The 24,527-nt window shown below is 42.2% G+C and overlaps 2 protein-coding genes across 8 annotated transcripts in view; both read left to right on the forward strand.

Moving 5' to 3' along the window:
• The window catches only part of epb41l5 (erythrocyte membrane protein band 4.1 like 5), a 43,051-nt gene extending 39,781 nt beyond the window's left edge, over positions 1-3,270 (forward strand). For 5 of the 6 annotated variants that reach the window (XM_024005597.2, XM_024005578.2, XM_024005607.2 and 2 more), the window contains 3 exons: positions 48-110; positions 282-421; positions 1,151-3,270. In XM_024005597.2, coding sequence (XP_023861365.1) covers positions 48-110; positions 282-421; positions 1,151-1,217 — 270 coding nt within the window. In that variant the 3' untranslated portion in view covers positions 1,218-3,270. The remainder of the gene's footprint in view (positions 1-47; positions 111-281; positions 422-1,150) is intronic. The other variant, XM_024005615.2, reaches the window with a different exon arrangement.
• Positions 3,271-3,845: 575 nt separating this feature from the next.
• Positions 3,846-24,527, forward strand: part of LOC111976641 (receptor activity-modifying protein 1) — a 70,201-nt gene continuing 49,519 nt past the window's right edge. The window contains exon 1 of one of the 2 annotated variants that reach the window (XM_024005634.2): positions 3,846-4,407. In XM_024005634.2, the coding sequence (XP_023861402.1) occupies positions 4,350-4,407 (58 nt within the window). In that variant the 5' untranslated portion in view covers positions 3,846-4,349. Of the gene's footprint in view, positions 4,408-11,473; positions 12,018-24,527 lie in introns of those variants that run through there. The other variant, XM_024005642.2, reaches the window with a different exon arrangement.

Below are 24,527 nucleotides of genomic sequence, written 5' to 3' on the forward strand. Positions count from 1 at the left end.
CAAGTGTGGCGCTTTGAGTGTAACTCTTGAACGTGGATCTCTTGTAGTTACCACCAGCACCAGTGCAATCTAAGTCCATGATATCACCTCGCTGGATCGTCCCTGCTGCAGTGAGTACTAGTGTCCTCTGGGCTTTAGTGCTCCTGTCTGTCTTTAGTCTGTCCATGATGGACTTTCCTCAGGGCCTAAGTATGTCTGTCTTTTAGTCTGTCTGTCCATAGTCCATCCCTCATGTAGAGACTGACCCAGTCCACTTTCCTTCTCCTCCCATTCTAATGCAGCTGCCCACTGCCATCTTTACTAACGGCCTCCTTGACCCCTCTGCCAAGACCGCCGCCCCTCTCCAACCTGAAGGGGGGGCTCTTGCCCCAACCCTGCACCCCCATCTGTTCTCTCAAACTCACAATGTGATTGCCACAAGGTAAATCAGTCATTACACGTCATCATTGCTGCCTTGTCCTAGTGCTGTTTTGATCATCTCATCTGGACATTGTGTTCATGATAGCTAGTCTTAGTTGCTATGCGTTTTTGGCACCATGTCATATGCTATGTTTAGTATGCTGTGTAGAGAGTAGACCAAATAATTCACCTTGTTATTAATGGAAGCTTGTTGTGTTTAACATCCCCTTTGACTTAATTATGTTCCTGATGAGCTTCCATATCTTGTTCTAATAACATGGTGAAGGCTAGAGCTTGATTTTTGATTTTATACTACATCTCTGCACAAGTTATGAAGTTTGGTTATCCTGTTGAATGAACTGTTAGTTAGGATTAATGTTGTGGACTCTAGAAGGTAGTAGGCTTTCTGGGTTTGTCATTTTACAATTACAAAAAAGCAGCGCTCGCGTCAAGTAAATTGTAGAATTTCACTGTTGGGTCTACTACACCTGTTGTATTCGGCGCATGTGACAAATAAAATGTGATATGATTTCTGCTGCAGGCAGGTCTCCTGAAACAATATGCATAGGATGATGGATATGCACTTTCTCATTTTGGCTTCTCATTACGTTGTGTTCTCTTGCGTCCCCTTATACTGGTTAGCAATACAATATTACTGTTCTACTAGAATATTACTATTATACATGACTGTATGTTGTGCACACTGAAAGGTAGGAGTTCCGGGATTTTAATTTTGTACTCCTCTCACCAGCATTGCTGCCCAGGTACCCAAGAAGGACGGCACAAAGCCCAAAGGTCTGTTGACCACTGAGCTCTGAGAGGGAATCAGGGGGGCTAGCTTCTGCCCTGCTCACAACAAGTATGTGCTATTCCTGGCATTCCCAAACTAGTGGGCTACTTCCCACCCTTAACACAAGATTCATTATTTACTGCATTTCCAAAACTGGGGAAAGTTCCTGCCCTGGTGACAACCAGCAACTCCTATGGCATTCCCAAACAATTCCCAAACCAGCTGCAATCATGAAATTGGATTATTGGAATTCCTTCTCACTACATTCCAGTTTAGAGAAGTATTTATTCTTTTTTTCTCTCCGTATTTTAGTACTTTAGTTGTGTGTCACTGGTCCTCTCATAAGCATTCCTAATTACCTACACAGTGTACACACAGTTCTTTTAGATATGTTTATAGCAGGAAGGGACTGCAATAAATGCTGAGAGCTAAGGAAGAGGACAAAGCAAAGATGACCATGTCTGACTGGACTCTTTGAGACAATTTTTTTGACACCCTTTGGCATTGGGTACATTCTTGTGTTCAGCACACCATCTCCACACAGCCATTCAGGTAGATGATCTGTCAACCTGAGGCTGCCTACCTGGATGAAGAACCACTGTATCAAAGAACCTAGCCTCATCACTGTACCTCAAACCGCTGAATTAAATTGGAGCACTGGACCTGGACTCTTAATAGGATGACATTTTACTATTTTTATTTGATTTTGTCCTGTTCTTTTTTCCCCTTTGATTTTTTTAAGTGAGTTGTATTGATCAAGCGCCAGCATTTAGTGTTCAGTTAGGACCTGGCTTTCACTAGAATGTTCTGATCCAGATTATGACTCGATCATCTGAGGATGACAACGGCAATCTGTAGCATGCAGGTATGAATTGAGCCACGAATAAGTCATATCTAAAACGTTATATCTTTTCTATATCCATATAAAAACACTAGCTACGACCTGCCTTATTTAGCTAGCTCAATGTGAAATTCTGATTGTGTAACTTTATACAACAAGGAACTACTAATACCTCTATTATTACTCCTGTGTCTAGGCCTATACTTACTGTACTTTTATTTTTTGTGTTACTGTATGTGATGGTAATTTCTCATCATGTAGTCTTGACACTGTTTCTGGATGTGGTCATCAATGATTCTCAGGCTGACACGGGAAATAGGCCTATCACAAACTGGCACTCCATTGGTTCTTCTCCAGACTAACCCAATCACATCTAGGATCTCTGGCGGTACGAGTGAGTCAGTCAACTCTACTATTGACTCACATAAATGTATTTCAGATATCAGACTTTTTATATGTTGCCTCTGCGGACGGTAGATCAGAAGTAGATATTTTGCGAGACTGTGTGCAGTAGAGGTAAAAGCAGAAGGAATTATTTTAAATACTGCTAATTTGACTAAGTAAACTGTGAGCTATTAACACCCATCTCAACAGAAAAGTCTTAAACATCATGTTTATTCATTTTTTTGTGAAGTTTCAGAATAATTGATGGTTTCTTGATTATGTTTTCGCTGGAATACTTAAAAGAACGGCTAAGCTTTGTAATACTATCTCTCTCTATTGGCTGTATCATGAGTTATCTAAACTGATTTGCCTGGCAAGAACATTCTGTGTCATATAAATGATTTATCTGCATCAGAAATTGTAGAGATAGTGATTGACCAACATGAGTGCTCTGTGTACCTACCTAAACTTTTCTTTTTGCCTCTATCTGAGATGAGACTTTTCTTAGTTAGAAATTATACTTCACCATGTAAGTGCAATTTTTGCTGTAGCTCTTCTACGTTAATTTATTCCTCTTTTTGTAAGAGCACCCTTATTCACACTGTATTTAAGTTGTTTGTAGATCTAAAAATTGCTCTAGGTATTGTCACCACACCAATTTGTATCATGTACATTGATCATCATTACTTTTGAAGGATATGTAGACTGTTAAGCCAGTAGCAATTTTGTACAATGTAGTAAATTCTTCAAGTAAAAAAAGTATTCAAAAAAACAAGTGTGAATTCTTCCAATTAATATATCTGGGCCTTGTCTCTACTACGACAAATAAATAAATAAAAAATGTGAATCATATGTCCATCAGCATCAATTGGAACTGTTTATTGGTACTGCAGGAGCTGTAGTTCTGTGTTAGCACGTTCTAACACTAGAGGGCAACATTAGGTGATGTTGGACTCTGCCGTTTTATTATCAACCCTGTCTGTTTAGTGCTCTGGTTTAACACCACACTTCATTTGCCCCATGGGATTGGTCTCAATTATTATTTATTTTTTATTTATTTTTAATAATAATTATAATTGTGTCATGTGAAGACGAGGCTTAGTTCTTAACGTGTAGGCTAAAATGTATATTGATACCATGCACCTTTTATGTTGTGTTGTCTAATATAGTATCAGGTCAAAAACCACACCAGGCTGATACTGATCACTTCGCTTTTTATTTTACGTCATGTTCATTTGAATGCATAAAAGGGAAAACATGGTCACTTTTTTTTCCTGTACAGTACTGACCATAATAATGAAGTCCATCCAACCATAGTCGCCCACTGCCTTATCCCCAAACCCCAGAATAGCCTGCATTCTGCTTAGGCCCCCGTGGCTCTCTCACTCTGTTGGTATACTGTTAAGATAACTTACGCTCGAGACCCACCAGTTCACTGGTGGCGCAGGCTCTGTTCTGGCTCAGTGCGTCTCGTTCGCGCAATGGATTGTTGGAGTTGCCAAGTACCTCGTAGTGAACACGAATCTTGCGCCAGGTTTTTGGACTCGTCTTATGGACTTGGTCAAATTTGACTTGTCCAGTCGCGATGTTTGCTTAATGTATTTCAATGATAACGAATCTATTTCGTAAAGAAAACTGACGGGATAGGTTACTCGGAAAGGGAACTCCCGTCAACCCGAAGCATGTGTACCTCTCCAGAGTTATTTTTTTGCGCAAGGTGATAGTGACGGTGAAGACAGTTGAGCTGCCTTTTCTAGTTGGCTAAGAGGAACGAGTCAAATACTTACGGATTACTACCCTATGGTTCTTTGACAGGGTCGCCTCGATCTTAGAGTGGAACGTTAGGGAGGACACTTGTGAGGCTTTATCGTCTGTTTTACACATCTTAACGCTTTTCCAACTTCTGGCATTGGACCACAGTTTTGAAGGAAGACCATGGCATCGGAAACCACTCCAGTGTTGTCGAAACAGGTTTTACTTTGGCTGATTGTAGGTGAGTTTTGGAGAAACGCAAGAGCGTAGCGCAGGGCATCGCTATCCCTAACTCCCTCGAGGCTTTTGTTCCTTTTCTACAGATGGCCGGACATGAAAGAGAATTTATGAACGATGTCCAAAACATCCGATAGAAACTGCAAAAGTGATTATCATAAATTATTGAGATAACCCTTTCCAGATGGGTTAACAATATATGCAACCGATTCATATTATTCAAAAAGAGAACTTATATTGAAGAATAATATAAACATAACGATTAGGCCTACACGTGCTTGTCTGATGCCATATGGTTGGTTTATATATGTTTGTGTGTATAAACTCAGCAAAAAAAGAAACGTCCTCTCACTGTCAACTGCATTTATTTTCAGCGAACTAGCGTGTATATATTTGTATGAACATAATATTCAACAACTGAAACATAAACTGAACAAGTTCCACAGATGTGACTAACAGAAATGGAATAATGTGTCCCTGAACAAAGGGGGGTCAACATCAAAAGTAACAGTCAGTATCTGGTGTGGCCACCAGCTGCATTAAGTACCGCAGTGTGCATCCTCCTCATGGACTGCACCAGATTTGCCAGTTCTTGTTGTGAGATGTTACCCCACTCCTCCACCAAGGCACCTGCAAGTTCCTGGACATTTCTGGGGGGAAATGGCCCTAGCCCTCACCCTCCAATCTAACAGGTCCCAGATGTGCTCAATGGGATTGAGATCTGGGCTCTTCGCTGGCCATGGCAGAACACTGACATTCCAGTCTTGCAGGAATACACGCACACAATGAGCAGTATGGCTGGTGGCATTGTCATGCTGGAGGGTCATGTCAGGATGAGCCTGCATGAAGGGTATCACATGAGGGAGGAGGATGTCTTCACTGTAATGCACAGCATTGAGATTGCCTGCAATGACAAGCTCAGTCCGATGATGCTGTGACACACCGCCCCAGACCATGACGGACCTTCCACCTCCAAATCTATCCCGCTCCAGAGTACAGGCCTCGGTGTAACACTCATTCCTTTGACGATAAACGCGAATCCGACCATCATCCCTGGTGAGACAAAACCGCGACTCGTCAGAGAAGAGCACTTTTTGCCAGTCCTGTCTGGTCCAGCGACGGTGGGTTTGTGCCCATAGGCGACGTTGTTGCCGGTGATGTCTGATAAGGACCAGCCTTACAACAGGCCTACAAGCCCTCAGTCCAGCCTCTCTCTGCCTATTGCGGACAGTCTGAGCACTAATGGAGGGATTGTGCATTCCTGGTGTAACTCGGGCAGTTGTTGCCATCCTGTACCTGACCCGCAGGTGTGATGTTCGGATGTTCCGATCCTGTGCAGGTGTTAAAAAATGTGTACGTCGCTCTGGATAAGAGCGTCTGCTAAATGACTTAAATGTAAATGTTAAACATGGGCTGCCAATGCGAGGATGATCAGCTGTCTCCCTGTAGCGCTGTCTTAGGCGTCTCACAGTACGGACATTGCAATTTCTTGTTTCTTGCCCTGGCCACATCTGCAGTCCTTATGCCTCCTTGCAGCATGCCTAAGGCACGTTCACGCAGATGAGCAGGGACCCTGGGCATCTTTCTTTGGTGTTTTTCAGAGTCTGTAGAAAGGCCTCTTTTAGTGTCTTAAGTTTTCATAACTGTGACCTAAATTGCCTACCGTCCTGTTAGTGTCTTAACGACCGTTCCACAAGTGCATGTTCATTAATTGTTTATGGTTCATTGAACAAGCATGGGAAACAGTTTTTAAACCCTTTACAATGAACATCTGTGATGTTATTTGGATTTTTTCAAATTATCTTTGAAAGACAGGGTCCTGAAAAAGGGATGTTTCTTTTTTTTTGCTGAGTTTATATATGTGGTTGTGTGTGTGTCCCACACACATATCTATGTCTATATATCTATATATGAAAAGTAATTCATGAAGCCTAATTATAAAATATCATATGGGTATTTGCATAACATTTTGTGAAAGGAGGATGATCCAGGAGGATGATCTTGTCAAAATTATGCAATTTTGACAAGCCATAAGCCTGTCTTTGAATAGGACAACATTTTGACTTAACAGCAAGTTGAAGGTGCTCAAAACGGACCCATCCACACAGGTCAATTTTATCTAATGTTTTAATAATGCATGGGGCCCTCCTGCTGTCGAGAAATAGTGCACACATCTTAACCAGCCTACTGTGCTGAGGGCTGAAGTCTGATAAGGTGTGCTGCTGTCGTGTGCTGCTGTCTGTGCACACCTAAGGGTCCAACTCAAGGTGTCATAACAAATCATACCGACTTTGGGAGCATCAATATCATGGTTTGCGTTTTCAACAACACAATAAATAGACTGTCAATCTCGACAGAAAAATAATGCATCCCTCCCTACCTTGTAGGCATACCCAGTATCGACGGTTTGGCTATCTCCGAATGTCATTAAACTTTGGGGCGTTTGGTAACAGATGCCTCTTTCCATTCATCAAATGCCCACTGCGCAGTTTGGATTGATATATGGATTTTATTTGACAGTTTAAAAAAAACTATACATGCATATACAGTACCAGTCAAAAGTTTGGACACCTACTCATTCAAGGGTCTTTCTTTATTTGTAAAATGTTCTACATTGTAGAATAATGGTGAAGACAAACTATGAAATAACACATTTCAGTCTCCTCTGAACAGTGGATGTTCAGATGTCTCTGTTACTTGACCTCTGGGAAGCATGTATTTGGGCTGCAATTTCTGAGGCTGGTAACTCTAATGACCTTATCCTCTGCAGCAGAGGTAACTCTGGGTCTTCCTTTCCTGTGGCGGTCCTCATGAGAGCAAGTTTCATAATAGTGCTTGGTGGTTTTTGCCACTGCACTTGAAGAATCTTTCAAAGTTCTCTAAATTTAGCAGATTGACTGACCTTCATGTCTTAAAGTAATGATGGACTGTCGTTTCTCTTTGCTTATTTGAGCTGTTCTTGCCATAATATGGACTTGGTCTTTCACCAAATAGGGATGTCTTCTGTATACCACCCCTACCTTGTCACAACACAACTGATTGGCTCAAACGCATTAAGAAGGAAAGAAATTCCACAAATTAGCTTTTAACAAGGCACACCTGTTAATTGAAATGCATTCCGGGTGACTACCTTATGAAGCTGGTTGAGAGAATTCCAAGAGTGCAAAGCTGTTATCAAGGCAAAGGGTTGTTTGAAGAATCTCAAATATAAAATATATTTTGATTTGTTTAACAGTTTTGGTTACTACATGATTCCGTTATTTCATAGTTTGTTTTCAATATTATTCTACAATGTAGAAAATAATAAACATAAAGAAACTCTTGACTGGTACCGTGTGTGTATGTCTGTGTGTGTGTATATATATATATATATATTCGTACAAAGATTTTAAAACATTACCAGGATTGAGCAATAAAGTTGGATTTATTTCCATTCTGGTCCTTATTTTTTTTGTTAAATAGGTCCCTATTTATTTTTATTTTTTACATGAATACCTATACAATTACATAGATCTAGACACAGTTCAGAGAGAGAGACAAAAAAAGTTTATACTGTTCACACCTTAGCCAGCTTTTGACATTATTTTTAAAGTGGTTATGGTTGGTATGGCTTTGAGTTGCTGTGTTTGTGTGTTCCACTTAACAGCGCAGGTATATAAAAATGTGTTATCAGATAGACTTATATTTCAAACTGTGAATATTAGGCTCTGGTATTATACTGGTGGACATCTCTAACAAATGAAAAATAGTTGGGTAGGTAATTGATAATTCTGTGGACCAGACCAAGTTGTAATACTACTCGTTGTTTCACAGATATCCAGCCTAGCTGCTTAAAATGCTCGACCTCCAAATGAATATGAGGGGGAGTTTAAGTACAATTCTTACAAGCTTGTTTTGGCTGGTCTGTTAAGGGTTCCAAAAGGGTTCTTCAGCTGTCCCCATAGGAGAACCCTTTTGGTTCCAGGTAGAACCCGCTGTAGAAAGGGTTCTAACTGGAACCAAAAGGGTTCTACATTAAAAAAATGTAGAACTAGGAATAGATATAGCCCTTGGTTCACTCCAGACCTGTCTGCCCTTGATCAGCACAAAAACATCCTGTGGCGTTCTGCATTAGCATCGAATAGCCCCTGTGACATGCAACTTTTTAGGGAAGTTAGGAACCAATATACACAGGCAGTTAGGAAAGCTAAGGCTAGCTTTTTCAAACATAAATTTGCATCCCGTAGTACAAACTCAAAAAAGTTCTGGGACATTGTAAAGTCCATGGAGAATAAGAGCACCTCCTCCCAGCTGCCCACTGCACTGAGGCTTGGAAACACTGTCACTACCGATAAATCCACAATAATTGAGAATTTCAATAAGCATTTTTCTACGGCTGGCTACCCCTACCCCGGTTGACAGCCCTGCGCTCCCCACAGCAACTCGCCCAAACCTCCCCCACTTCTCCTTCACCCAAATCCATATAGCTGATGTTCTGAAAGAGCTGCAAAATCTGGACCCCTACAAATCAGCCGGGCTAGACAATCTGGACCCTCTCTTTCTAAAATTATCTGCCGAAAATTATTGCAACCCCTATTACTAACCTGTTCAACCTCTCTTTCGTATCGTCTCCGATTACCATAGATTGGAAAGCTGCTGTGGTCATCCCCCACTTCAGAGGGGGAGACACTCTAGACCCAAACTGCTACAGACCTATATCTATTCTACCCTGCCTTTCTAAGGTCTTTGAAAGTCAAGTTAACAAACAGATCACCGACCATTTAGAATCTCACCGTACCTTCTCCGCTATGCAATCTGGTTTCCGAGCTGGTCACGGGTGCACCTCAGCCACGCTCAAGGTCCTAAATGATATAACCGCCATCGATAAGAGACATTACTGTGCAGCCGTATTCATCGGCCTGGCTAAGGATTTCGACTCTGTCAATCACAACATTCTTATTGGCGGACTCAACAGCCTTGGTTTCTCAAATGATTGGCTCGCTTGGTTCACCAACTACTTCTCCGATAGAGTTCAGTATGTCAAATCGGAGGGCCTGTTGGCCGGACCTCTGGCAGTCTATGGGGTACCACAGGGTTCAATTCTCAGGCCCGACTCTCTTCTCTGTATACATCAATGATGTCGTTCTCGCTGCTGGTGATTCTTTGATCCACCTCTACGCAAACGACACCATTCTGTATACCTCCGGCCCTTCGCTGGACACTGTGTTAACTAACCTCCAGATGAGCTTCAATGCCATACAACTCTCCTTCAGTGGCCTCCAACTGCTCTTAAATGCAAGTAAAACTAAATGCATGCTCTTCAACCAATCGCTGACCGCACCTGCCCGCCCGTCCAGCATCACTAATCTGGACGGTTCTGACTTTGAATATGTGGACAACTACAAATACCTAGGTATCTGGTTAGACTGTAGACTCTCCTTCCAGACTCAGATTAAACATCTCCAATCCAAAGTTAAATCTAGAATCGGCTTCCTATTTCGCAACAAAGCATCCTTCACTCATGCTGCCAAACATACCCTCGTAAACCTGGCCATCCTACCGATCCTCGACTTCAGCGATGTCATTTACAAAATAGCCTCCAACACTCTACTCAACAAATTGGATGCAGTCTATCACAGTGTCATCCGTTTTGTCACCAAAGCCTCATATACTACCTACCACTGCGACCTGTACGATCTCGTTGGCTGGCCCTCGCTTCATACTCGTCACCAAACCCACTGGCTCCAGGTCATCTACAAGTCTCTGCTAGGTAAAGCCCTTCCTTATCTCAGCTCACTGGTCACCATAGTAGCACCCACCCATAGCACGCGCTCCAACAGGTATATCTCACTGGTCACCCCCATAGCCAATTCTTCCTTTGGCTGCCTCTCCTTCCAGTTCTCTGCTGCCAATGACTGGAACAAACTGCAAAAATCTCTGAAGCTGGAGACTCTTACCTCCCTCACTAGCTTTAAGCACCAGCTGTCAGAGCAGCTCACAGATCACTGCACCTGTACATGGCTCATCTGTAAATAGCCCATCCAATCTACCTCATCCCCATACTGTATTTATTTATTTATTTATCTTGCTCCTTTGCACCCCAGTATCTCAACTTGCACATTCATCTTCTGCACATCCTACCATTCCAGTGTTTAATTGCTATATTGTAATTACTTTGCCACCATGGCTATTTATTGCCTTACCTCTCTTATCCTACCTCATTTGCACATACTGTATATAGATTTTTCTACTGTATTATTCATTGTATGTTTATTCCATGTTTTAACTCTGTGTAGTTATATGTGTCAAACTGCTTTGCTTTATCTTGGCCAGGTCGCAGTTGCAAATGAGAACTTGTTCTCAACTAGCCTACCTGGTTAAATAAAGGAAAATAAATAAAAAATTACAATTAAAATAAAAAACCTGCAACAAATAGTTCTCCTATGGGCACAGCCGAAGAACCCTTTAAGGTTCTAGATAGCACCTTTTTTTCTAAGAGTGTAGCTTATTCTTTAGATGTTTGGGGCTTGCAAGAGTCTTTAGGGTGTCTATAGCTAGGTTTTCATCCAATTGGTGACAGATTTTCATGTGACTATTCTAAAAAGCACATTTTCCCATCAGACTTATGTATCCATCTATTTGACTTGTTGCAGATAAGTCTTAGCATAAATACTTAGTCCACATAAAAATTGCTTTTGCTGTTAAATTTTCATGTACCAAATAAAAAATACAAGAAATCTATTGATCCATCGATGCGTCAATCTAATTAACATTTTAAAATATCCCCATTAAAATCATCAGTTTAAGCTAGAGATATGTGTTGTTTTTTTGCATGGGATGCATCTAAATCCACCGCATCAGCCTGTGTCGGCCTTCCACATCTGCGGTGGAAAGTGCTGAGCTACAGCACTGTTTGTCAGCCCTGGTGTGCGGTCCAAACACTTAAGACACACCCTATCCCCTCAGCCCTCAAATTAAGTGGACACTTCTGAAGACGTATCATGACGTCTGACGGGTATACACTTGCAGGGCGAGGGAGGAAGGAATGATTTTTAAATGGACTACCGTTGGCCGGAAATTCGTCACTCGTTCATCCTGCGATGATTGTTTTCAGCCACCGGTAGCTTGTGGGTGCTTTATATGTGCTACAGTCAATTATGAGTGCATGTTTACTTATATTAAATCTATCATTATTAATATACGCCTACTGTATGATAGCTAGCAAATGAATGAACAAACGTTAGCCTGCCTAGCTGCAACTTCTGAAGAAGGAAAATGTTTTATTCCTACAATTTCCAAAAGATAACCAAACAAAAACGTATTTACTTTTTACGACACGTGTTTTTGCATAAGTACCACAATTTCTAACGTATTTGTTTTTATTTACACTTGTATGTTGACTTCTCCATTGATGTTGTTTTTAAGTTTTCGCAGACTTTTCTTAGCGGATGTACAATCGTTGCGATTTGAATTATGGGGAGTTTCAGGCCCCGGAGTGAACATAATTGTACACTCGCAAAGCCAACTAAAAACGAGGGCTGAGGGGTTTATGTTGCAAATTTCCCTTGCTTGGCTAATCATTCTGACCACCCTCCATGATGGCGACGGGGATTCCCCCAAGAGCATAAGTCGAGGGTAAGTGGACGAGGGTATGTCTTTTAAGTGTTTGGACCGCAGCCCAGGAGACATCCTGAAAATCGGTCTTCTCACGAAATCTGTAGCGTACGAACTGCATGTTCTACTAACTAATATGACCTCACTATGGAAAGACGAGCCTCTCACGAAAACGATGCTGTTTTACGTTTTGCTCTATGACTCTCACAAAGACTTGTCTGAAGGTAACCCATACAAATGAATGGAAGTATGGAGATGGTTCTGTGCCAACAAAAAAAGGGGTTAAATATGAGTCCAAAAACCAAAATATTTCCTGAGCTTTCTTATAGCTCCTAGATATAGGTCAGACACTTTAAAACCTTATTCCTTATGATTTCTGTTACTTTTTTTTATAGACCTTATAAACTGTCGAGAGTAGACCCACAACTAATCCAAGTGGAATTAAACATTCAAATCACAGGCCTTTTGCGCCGTTATTCAAATGACATTTTCACTGCAGCCTGGAGTATAATTTTGTACTCACTTGAAAACAATAATATAATTATTTATTGCATTGTGGTGTTCTAGTCTAGGTAGGATAATTGTATTGTCCCTAAACAAGATCAATAGGGAAGCTTTTTGTCTCATGTCTTCACTGTTCTTTCATGCACAACGTTCTTGTGGATTCATATTGAAAATTGATGCAGCTTTAAAAGCTTTTATGTGTGGTATGATTGCTAGTTAGTATATTGCAGATATGGACAAATGATCCACCTACCACTATTGTCACTATAAATGGTGGACGGAGGGCAGGATAGACAGTTATATCGGCAGGTAGACTATATTCACCTGTGATATAGTAAAAGTTAGCACACGGAAAAGTGTTGTGCGTATGGGAAGTACCAAAACACTTTGATATAGGGGAGGTGCATGCAAGCAGATGAGAAAATGTGTCTAGGATGGAAGAAATTATGTAGTACAACCTACGAAAGAGTGAATGTAAACCAGGGGGGAAAACGCGCTACTCTCCCCTGTGCCCCATTAAAAAAAACACACACAACCCTCCCCCAAAGCAAAAAAAAGTTGGACAACTGTGTATGCCTCATATGGTACTGTAATGGTCCGTAATGTTTAGTTGTGTGTGACAGTCATAACTGCAGTAGGCCACTGTGTGATATGACCCGTACCACAGCTCCTACCTTTAAATGAGGCCTGTCTCACAAGTCTCATTTAAACTCTCAAAACTGAGTGTGTAGAAATGGGAAGTATCATGCCAAAACATTCTTCCCTTGTGTTTTGTTCATTTATAGAACCTCAATCAATACCCATGACCTTTTGTGTTAAGTGCTGTGTCCACATACTACGAGTCTCACTTAAACTCTCAGGACTGAGTGTGTAGAAATGGGAAGTATCATGCCAAAACATTCCTCCCTAGTGTTTTGTTCATTACAGAACCTCAATCAATACACATGACATTTTGTGCTAAATGCTGTGTCCACACACTACTGTACTCAGAGCCCTGGCTGAACATCTCAAGGAAATCATATTAAAAACGAGCTCAAAGAGTATTTCAATGGCCTGTCTCGGTCTCTATCATTCCCCTGTTGTCTAAATAAAGCTTAAAAAATGACCTGAGGGTGGAATTCCACTCTCCTTTAAAAAGGGAAGTTAGCAGTATGTGTTTTATTGTTTGTGTTATCTCTCCTAAACTCAGTTTGATCCATGCTTATATTTTAGCTACAGTGTGGTTGTAATTAAAAATGTAGAAATAACAAAAGGGCTTCTGCTCCTGAATAATGAGTGACTGTGTGGGCCGTTGCTGGATTAGAACTAGCATTCTTGGGTGACGCAAACACTTCAAATAAGAAACAGTTTAATGCATCTGTAAACCCAGATTGTGCTGCTTTCTCCCCATGAAGCACACCAGCATTTCTTTCCCATTTGAGGTTATGCTCTGGCAAGGACTAAAATCTCAAATTGAACTAGGTTTATATGCATGTTGGCATGTTGCAAAGCCGTGTCTTCTGTTATTTCTCAGTTCTGTTCCATTGGAACTCAGACCTTTTGAATCCTGTTTTTCATCATTACGTGACATCACTGAGTTTATCAAGCGTTCAATCAGAGATGCTGACAAGGTTGCGGTATTGACTTGGAGTGGAAAATTTAGAGGAGGAGGAAGAGGGAGGAGAAGGAGGTGAAGCTAAGTAGCTTAGGAGACAGAGCGTCTACCGCTGGTAGGGAATAAAACCATGACGCCATGGGGATGATGACAGCAGGGAGAGAAATGTCAAGTGTTCCTCTCCTCCCTTTCAGAGCTGGCTTTGTGTGGCAGTCACCACTGAGTCTCTTAGATTTATTACCCTCACAGGAGAAGCAAGTGGGCTCCCCGCTACTCTCTCTGGCCCTCTACCTAACACACACAGACATACAGTTTAAGTCGGTCTTCTGTATTCATTAGTGTGGGGTTCTTTACATTTGTTTTGGACACACTTCGCCCCACTCCAAGGCATACATCATTATTCCTGGGAGAAGGAATCAGATGACGTGCAAGAATCTGAATAAATCTCCCTGTTTGACAAAGAGAATTCCTCTTAACGGGAGACAATAATGAGAAATGGTGGAGGCGGGACCGAGGTAGGCAGGATGAACAAGTGGAGATTGATGTTTTGCTTGTTTATAACTTTACAGTTGGCAGCTTTGCTTTGTTCTCATATCCAGTTGGACTCGTGAGACCGGTCCACCCACTTGTCATTGGACTGATGGGATTCATCTGGCGTAAGCTAAAGTATGTGCGGAGGGATCAGAAACAAAACTATGCCTTTTATGTAGTTGAGCTCAAGTGTAACATGATAAATACCTGCCTTTCTCTTTAAAAATGACAATATCTACAACTCTTTGTATGGTTAGTCTTCCATATCGATAAGTCCATATTTTAAGATTGTGGGGCCCCACAATAACAGCAGCATTATTTATTTCACTCACTCAGTGAGCAGCAAAGGTGATTTTACAGTCCATTGGCTTTAATGCCTGTCTTATAAATCACATTTGACCTTATATAACAAAAAGCACAGCAGCACTGTTAGCTGCAGACAGACAGCCAATGGCTTCTCATTAGTGACCCAAAATCCCCCAGGTAGAGAAGTAACGAAAAGAGACTCCTCTCTTCCATCACCACCTCCGTATTTAGATACAGCATTTCTGCAGGCTAAATGACTCCCTATTCCAATTATAGTGCACTACTTTTGACCAGTGCACTACATAGGGAATAGGGACACAAGCTTTATCTCTTCACAGTTGAACTACTGATCACAGCTGTTTGGGAGAGAGAGTTAGGACAATACTTTCAGAGTCCAGTCATTCAGTGAGCAGCCAGCCACATATCTGGGCCCTAACGGTAATGAAGTGTAGTTGTGGAGCCTGGCTGCTTGGCTGTTTCCTGTTGAAGCCATGCTTCAACTCTCTCTGAAGCCCCCTGTGTGTGCATATAGCAGTACTGCTTCAAGCACTTAGCTGGCCGACTCATTGGGTACCGCTTGCTCTCTGATCCAAGTGAGCTGCATGCTGCGTATTAAGAGAGTGCACACCAAAGTATGCACACACACAGACACAACTGTCAATTTGTGGCTTTGTTCTGCTTTTACCTGATTGCTCAAGTCAGTTTTTTTCCTGTACTGTTATAATTGATATAAAGTTGAGTACCTTGGCACATGAAGGTTGACTGTCTTTGTAAATTCTCACTGAGTTAACATTTGAGTGAACTGTAGTTTATGTCGGTAAAATACCACAATGAATGAGTGCAACACGCAAAAAACAGTGGCACCTGTTTCAATGGCTGAGTACGACAGGTAGCAATGAAAACCTGTTCACTGAAGTCTCATTGGAACTCCTGAACGATTCAGGATGGGGCTGTGACTATCGTTTAGCTGCTTTAAGGGACAGGTGTAAGCTTAGCGGATGGTGAATATTTTATCCCCCTATGGGCCCTGTTCAAAAGTAGTGCACTATAGGTAATAGGGTGCCATTTGGTACACAGCAGAGCATCGTTCAGTGGGCTGGCAGCTCCCTGCATTAGCTTATTATTCATTATGCAGATCTGGGCTCACTCATTCTCCTGTCGGCCCAGCGCTGCTGCAGCACAGTGTTCATTTATTCAGGACAGAAAACAAGGAGAGGCAGGATTTCTCTCTCTCAAAAGTTTGGACACCTACTCATTCAACGTTTTTTCTTTGTTTGACTATTTTCTACATTGTAGAATAATAGTGAAGACATCAAAACTATGAAATAACACATATGGAATCATGTAGTAACCAAAGAAGTGTTCAAAAAATCTATTTAGATTCTTCAAAGTAACCACCCTTTGCCTTTATGACAGCTTTGCACACTTGGCATTCTCTCAAACAGCTTCCCACTTAGCACAAACCAGATGGAATGGTATATCGCTGCAGAATGCTGTGGGAGCCATGCTGGTTAAGTGTGCCTTGAATTCTAAATAAATCAATGACGGTGTCACCAGCAAAGCATCCCCACATCATCACACCTCCTCCTCCATGCTTCACAGTGGGAACCACACATGCGGAGATCATCCGTTCACCTACTCTGCGTCTCACAAAGACACGGTGGTTGGAACCAAAAATCTCACATTTGGACTCATCAGACCAAAAGACAGATTTCCACAGGTCTAATGTCCATTGCTCATGTTTCTTGGCCCACGCAAGTCTCTTCTTATTATTGGAGTCCTTTAGTAGTGGTTTCTTTGCAGCAATTCGACCACGAAGGCCTGATTCGCACAGTCTCCTCTGAACAGTTGATGTTGAGATGTGTCTGTTACTTGACCTCTGTGAAGCATTTATTTGTGCTGCAATTTCTGAGGCTGGTAACTCTAATGACCTTATCATCTGCACCAGAGGTAACTATGGGTCTTCCTTTCTTGTGGCGGTCCTCATGAGAGCCAGTTTCATCATAGGGCTTGATGGTTTTTGTGACTGCACTTGAAGAATCTTTCAAAGTTCTCTAAATTTTCTGACCTTCATGTTTTAAAATAATGATGGACTGTCATTTCTCCTTGCTTATTTGAGCTGTTCTTGCCATAATATGGACTTTGTCAAATATTAGGCCAAATAGGGATGTCTTCTGCATACCACCCCTACCTTGTCACAACACAACTGATTGGCTCAAATGCATTAAGAAGGAAAGAAATTCCACAAATTAGCTTTTAACAAGGCACACCTGTTAATTGAAATGCATTCCGGGTGACTACCTTATGATGCTGGTTGAGAGAATGCAAAGAGTGTGCAAAGCTGTCATCATGGCAAAGGGTTGTTACTTTGAAGAATCTCAAATATAAAATATATTTTAATTTGCGTAGCACTTTTTTTGGTTACTACATGATTCCACATGTGCTATTTCATAGTTTTAATGTCTTCACTATTATTCTACAATGTAGAAAATAGTCAAAATAAAGAAAAACCCTTGAATGAGTAGGTGTGTCCAAACTTTTGACTGGTACTGATATATATATATACCAAAAGTATGTGGACACCCATTCAAATTAGTGGATTCTGATTTTTCAGCCACACCCATTTCTGACAGGTGTATAAAATCGAGCACGTAGCCATCCAATCTCCATAGACAAACATTGGAAGTAGAATGGCCTTACTGAAGAGCTCAGTGACTTTCAAAGTGGCACAGTCATAGGATGCCACCTTTCCAACAAGTCAGTCAAATTTCTGTACCTGCTAGAGCTGCCCCAATCAACTGTAAGTGCTGTTATTGTGAAGTGGAAACATCTAGGAGCAACAACAGCTCAGCCATGAAGTGGTAGGACACACAAGCTCACAAAACGGCACCGCCAATTGCTGAAGTGTGTAGTGAGTAAAAATCGTCTGTCATCTGTTTCAACACTCACTACCGAGTTCCAAACTGCCTCTGGCAGCAACATCAGCACATGAACTGTTCGTCGGCCTTCATGAAATGGGTTTACATGCTCGAGCAGCCGCACACATGCCTAAAATCACCATGCGCAATGCCAAGCGTCGGCTGGAGTGGTGTAAAGCTCGCCGCCATTGGACTCTGGAGCAGTGGAAACGCATTCTCTGGAGTGATGAATCACGCTTCACCATCTGGCAGTCCGATGTTCGAATCTGGGTTTGGCAGATTCCAGGAGAACGCTACCTGCCCAAATGCATAGTGCCAACTGTGAAGTTTAGTGGAGGAGGAATAATGGTCTGGGGCTGTTTTTCATGGTTCGGTCTATGCCCCTTAGTTCCACTGAAGGGAAATCTTAATGATACAGCACACAATGACATTCTAGACGATTCTGTGCTTCTGTAGCAACGGTTTGGGGAAGGCCATTTCCTGTTTCAGCATGACAATGCCCCCATGCACAAAGCGAGGTCCATGCAGAAATGGTTTGTCGAGATCGATGTGGAAGAGCTTAACTGGCCTGAGCAGAGGCCTGACCTCAACCCCATCGAACACCTTTGGGATGAATTGGAACGCCGACTGCGAGCCAGGCCTAATCGCCCAATATCAGTGCCTGACCTCACTAATGCTTGTGGCTGAATGGAAGCAAGTCCCCACAGCAATGTTCCAACATCTAGTGAAAAGATCTCCCAGAAGAGTGGAGGCTGCAAAGGGGGGTACCAACTCCATATTTATGCCCATCATTTTGTAATGAGATGTTCGATGAGCAGGTGTCTATAAACTTTTGGCTATGTAGTGTATCTCTGTTTGTCACAGAGTTTCTCTCTCTCTCTCTCTCTGGATCAGTGAGCTGCTTGCATGCGTGCTTGTGTTTGTGTGGAGCTGGATGTGCCCAACGCTGCTTCTTAGCACTGTGCTAAGAGAGGATCATTCGTGAGGGTTGCCAGGGTGGCCAATGGACCAAATCCATTAGACATTATGCTGCTCATTGTGCTGTAAAGCTGCTTGTCCCTGGAAGGTCCAATGTGTAGCCTGGGCTGCATCTGAAATGGAACCCTATTCCCTATACAGGTCACATATTTTTCCCAGGGCCCCACAATGTAGGCAATAGGGTGCCATTTTGGATGCACACCATCCGTATCTTATCACTGCACCTCTGGCTACTGCTACTCCCCATGTTATAGTCTGCAGTGTCTCAAGTAAGTGTACTCCACCCTGGTGTGATTGAGCTGTAGCCTGACTTACTTTGTGTAGCCTAGCATAGCCTTATCTCTTCTCTGCACCTCTGTCTACTCTCTTCTCCGGTAACTGTGCCGGGGTGAGAAAAGAGATCCTTCTCAAAGCCCAGAGCGAGATATCTGATCCACTTGACTGGTTTCTAGTCTAGTGTTTCCAAACTCCATTCCCCGAGTACTCCCAACAGTACATATTTTTGTTGTGGCCCCGGACAAGCACACCTGATTCAACTTGTCAACTAATCATCAAGCCCTTGACAAGTTGAATCAGGTGTTTTTGTCCGGGGCTACAACAAATATGTGTGCTGTTGGGGGTATTCGAGGACCGGAGTTGGGAAACACTGCTCTAGTCTATTGCCCCCAAGTGTTAAACCAGACACCTGGACATGGGAATAATACAGGTGTATTTATTTCTCCCTGGGTTGTACTAGGCAGGAAACATGAACACAAATGTTCTGTCAGTCAGGGTAATTCAGTGGTCTGTCCACCACGCACAGCAAGCAGAATTTTCAACAAAGCTTTGTGAGTCACTCTACCTTGAATTGATCTGGCACCCACCCCTCAAAAGTGCCTTGTGTGAGCAAATCGTAGTGTCACCTTAATTAATTTGTAGGTGTATTCATGTAAGGACCATAAAAATGTACTGAAAATGAAAGCCTAATTTCTCGCAGGACTCCAAAGCTTATGAATATATGTGTCTGTGTGAATGTTGCAAATTTTCTGTTGACAGCTCGTATCAAATAAAGACATCTTTAAAAAGGAGCACAGACAGGGCTCCTGGCAGCTAGGGACCGGGAACATTGTGTAATTGTATTATTCCACCGTCATCCACCTCTCCTTCTCCTCTGTGTCTCTCTCTGTTGTGTGTTTGAGTCGTGAGGTGTCTCATCCAGTGGTGGGAACAACCCCATTTCTCAGTCTGTCTCTCTGTACTCATCATGCAATGTAGCATGATGCAGCCAAGAAAACAAATCTCAGACTGACAGCTCTTTTATTTTTTTACTCTGAATCTTAATCTATTGTGTACAGCAGAAAGAGAGTGGCTGCAGGCTTTTGTTCAGTCAAACGTCTGCCACTGTCGTGTTGAAACAATTACATTTGCCTGATGCTGAGTTATGAATTTAATCACTTCCAAGTGTCATAGTAAAATGTTGCAGTAGTCACAACATTATTATATAGGCTACCTGCTCACTTCTCTGAAATGGACACAGAAGCTTTGTAGAGGCTGTGGGTGGGTTGCATGCATAGGTAGTTGTGTGTCCATTGTCCATCCCCCAACAAATTGTGCACAATTAGAATGGTGAGAGAGAGAGAGAGAGAGGGGCAGGCAGTCTGTTTAACTGCTTGCTGCTGCAGGCCTAATGGGGATGTGGAAGGTGTAATGGATGTCAGTGATCTATCATCAGCAATGCACAGAGAGGTGACAGATCAGTGCCACGGAAATTACCATAACACATAGGGTAGACATCAAAGAGATCTAATTTGTGCTGTGTGTGTGAGAGAGAGAGAGAGAGAGAGAGAGAGAGGCGTTAATGGGGTCATTAACTTTGTCATTGTGCAGTTTTTATGACCTCTTCATAACGGCAGGCCTATAAAATGTCAAACCAATTAAAACGGATTAGAATGTATTTTCTCGCATATAAATGGCAGCTCTCAAGCAGTCATATGTTTGCCATTTGACTCTTGGAATTACCTCATTTGAAAGACAGTGTCTCATTCAAATGACTTAGTATCGAGTTTGAATAGTTTTTAACTATGTCGTTCAAGCGAAATACTAAGTTGTTTTAACGAGATGCTATGTCGTTTAAACAAGAATTGTTATTGTGTCTAATATGGCCTAATTTGTTATGCAGCTTGTCAGACCAAGCAACCATTAATTCACTGATTCCATCCATTGATATGATTGACAGTTCTTTGATAGCTTAAAGCAGGGCTGCTTTTGAATACCAGAGCATGTAAGTGGGCGAGTGTGGATCGAGGATCAGTGCTAATTGAGCAGATTTTTAAATGTGTATTGTGCTATTTTGGGGGGGGATTGGAGAAAGAAAACAAGGAGACTGTCAGTACGGTGCAATAAACCTTAGTGAACTATTTACAGAAAATATATACCAAAAAATCCATATAGGAGCAAATCAGCCTGAATTTCAGGACGCACAAACTGCAAAGCGCTTCGACTACTAATTCATATGCACGTTGCATCTGGAACTGTTTTTTAGAGATTGCAACCCCTCTGTACACACAGTGTGTTTAGGGTTCCATCTACGTTCATTACACCTGCACTTATTGACTCAGTTGTGGATACGTATAGTACTACACAGACTAGTGCATAGACATATCCAAGTTAAAGGCAATAGAAAATGTCAGGAATAACATTACCCGCTCTGAGAAACAAGCCCTTAAATCTCCCAAATGACACATCTGTAGTCATCCCCCCAGCGGACAAGGGAGGCGCTGTTACTGTACATTACTACGCTGTCTATAATACTGAAGTACTCTGAAGTTCTATAAGAGACTCACTACAAACCCCACAAAACAGCTTTTGGCTGTAATCAAACAGACTGTCATCAAGGGCATGCACAATGGCGATATCACCAAAAGAAAACACAGATTATTGGTGTATATAAACAGCTCTACGCCGGTAATTTGCGATATCAGATTAGGCAGAAGGCATGAAGATCTCTGCTCGGATTCAAATGCCCTGATTGATAAATATGTCCCTGCATATTGTGACACTTGTTTACCAAAGACACAATTAGACATTACTTAAACTTCTTCCTGCTCATAACTCCACACAACATTGTCCAAATAATCTGTGCGCTCCTCAGAATCTTCTGTCCTGTAGGTGACTTTTGACTATAGCTTGAAGTATTTGAAATAGCCAAATCGACCCGTGTCAGCCTGCTCAGAATAGTAATGTAGTAATAATTTAATAGGGCTCCCGAGTGGCGCAGCGGTCTAAGGCACTGCATCTCAGTGCTAGGGGCGTCACTACAGAACCTGGTTCAATTCCAGGCTGTATCACAACTGGCTGTGATTGGGAGTGCCATAGGGCGGTTCACAATTGGCCCAGTGTCTTCCGGGTTAGGGTTTGAGCGGGGTAGACCGTCATTGTAAATAAGAAATTGTTTTTAACTGACTTGCCTAGATAAATAAATACAAATACTATTTATTATAACTGCTACTACTGCATGAGGCTATAAAACTGCATGTACAGCAAGTTGATCATGGCAATGGGAGGATTTATTTTACAACCCGTCTGCCAAATCCATCCATTACGCACGGTTCACCTTTATCAAATTAGGCATTGCTCATCAGCGTTATTGAAAATCAGATAGCTTCCTTACATTTCAGTAAACCATTAGCCAACACTTCAATGATTAAACAAAGTGTCATCAGGAAAGTTGACTCTTCATTTTGTCATCTTAAATAGATTTTTTCCTGTTAATGTGAACTGTAGGCTATAAAAAGTTTAACCTTTTAATTGAAGGCCTATCACAAACCTCTTTGTAGGCGATTCTGATAGGCTAATAAAAGCATGTTGTTCACAGCATAAATCAGCCTATTATCTCTGAAGTTCATTCATTTATTGGTGATTTGATACTTTAACTGTACATTTAGGCTACTGTTAGAGCTCACATAGGCTACTTTTCTGCAAGCGCATGTGAGAACTAGTCCTACCGGTAAGTGCGGACTAAGCAATTCCCTTATGATATCACGTTCCCTAACTACACAGGCGGCGTGTCCGCAAGGCTAAGGTAAATTTAAATATTTGCCAAAATTATATAGCCTAATCCTGTCTATATAAAAATAAGATCATGCTTTAGTAGTCTATTTTGAATGATTTGGTGTCACGTGTAAATTGGAGACAGGCACAGGAATGGCCTGGCTCTGAGGGGTGGCCAGTCCTCTTCTGGTTGTGCGGGGTGGAGATTATAAGAGCAGATGCCCATTTAAGGCCAGATTGTTCTTCAAGATGTTCAAACGTTTATAGATGACCAGCAGGGTCAAATAATAATCACAGTGGTTGTAGAGGGTGCAACAGGAGTAAAACGAGGATTCAGAGGTCGTGACAGCAGGTGCGGTAGAGAGAGAGAGAGTCAAAAACAGCAGGTCTGGGACAAGGTAGCACGTCCAGTGAACAGGTCAGGGTTCCCTAGCCGCAGGTAGAACAGTTGAAACTGGAGCAGCAGAACGACCAGGTGGACTGGGGACAGCCAGGAGTCCTGAGGCCAGGTAGTCCTGAGGCATGATCCTATGGCTCAGGTCCTCCGGGAGGGAGAGAGGGGGAGATAGGGGGAGAGAGAATTAGAAGGAGCATACTTAAATTCACACAGGACACCAGATAAGACAGGAGAATTACACCAGATATAACAAACTGACCCTAGCCCTGGCACATAGACTATTGCAGCATAGATACTGGAGACTGAGACAGGGGTGGGTAGGGGGACACTGTGGCTCCGTCCGATGATACCTCCGGACAGGGCCAACCAGGCAGGATATAAAACCACCCACTTTTCCAAAGCACAGCCCCCACACCACTAGAGGGATATCAACACACCACCAACTTACTACCCTGAGACAAGGCTGAGAATAGTCCAGGAAGATCACCTCCACCGCACGAGCCCGAGAGGGTGCAAAACCAGACAGGAAGATCACGTCAGTGACTCAACCCACTCAAGTGACGCACCCCTTCAAGTGATGGCACGGAAGAGCACTAGTAAGCCAGTGACTCAGCCCCCGTAATAGGGTCAGAGGCAGAGAATCCCAGTGGAGAGACAAGGTAGCACGGCCAGGCAGAGACAGCAAGGGCAGTTCGTTGCTCCAGTGCCTTGCCGTTCACCTTCACACCCCTGGGCCAGACTACACTCAATCATAGCACCTACTGGAGAGATGAGTCTTCAGTAAAGACTAAAAGTGTTGTGACAGTAGAGTACGTGTAGGTATGTACGGCAGGACCAAATCGGAGAGATAGGTAGGAGCAAGCCCATGTAATGCTTTGTAGGTTAGCAGTGTTGTGTCTTTGGCTATGCCGGATTAAGTGATATGACATGCTATTCTATAAAATCCTTTCTCTGTAATTAATATTACCCGATTGAGCTAATCATGTAAATGTAATTAACTAGAAAGTCGGGGCACCACGAAATAATATTTATAGAGCAGTTATCTTCTGAATAAACTCTTAAAGACCTAGTAATATTTTACATCAGTAGCAGTCAATATTAATCGTCACCTTATTTCAGTCTCATCTGAAAGTTATAAATTCTTGGTTATCTTCACGAACCCTGGCTAACAAGTTGAATCAGCAATACAAAATTGGGTTTAATTATTTATTTACTAAATACCTAACTAATCACACAGAATTACATATACACAGAATGAATCATACCTTGATTAC

The sequence above is a fragment of the Salvelinus sp. IW2-2015 genome, linkage group LG2, assembly GCF_002910315.2.
Source record: "Salvelinus sp. IW2-2015 linkage group LG2, ASM291031v2, whole genome shotgun sequence".
Lineage (NCBI taxonomy): Eukaryota > Metazoa > Chordata > Actinopteri > Salmoniformes > Salmonidae > Salvelinus > Salvelinus sp. IW2-2015.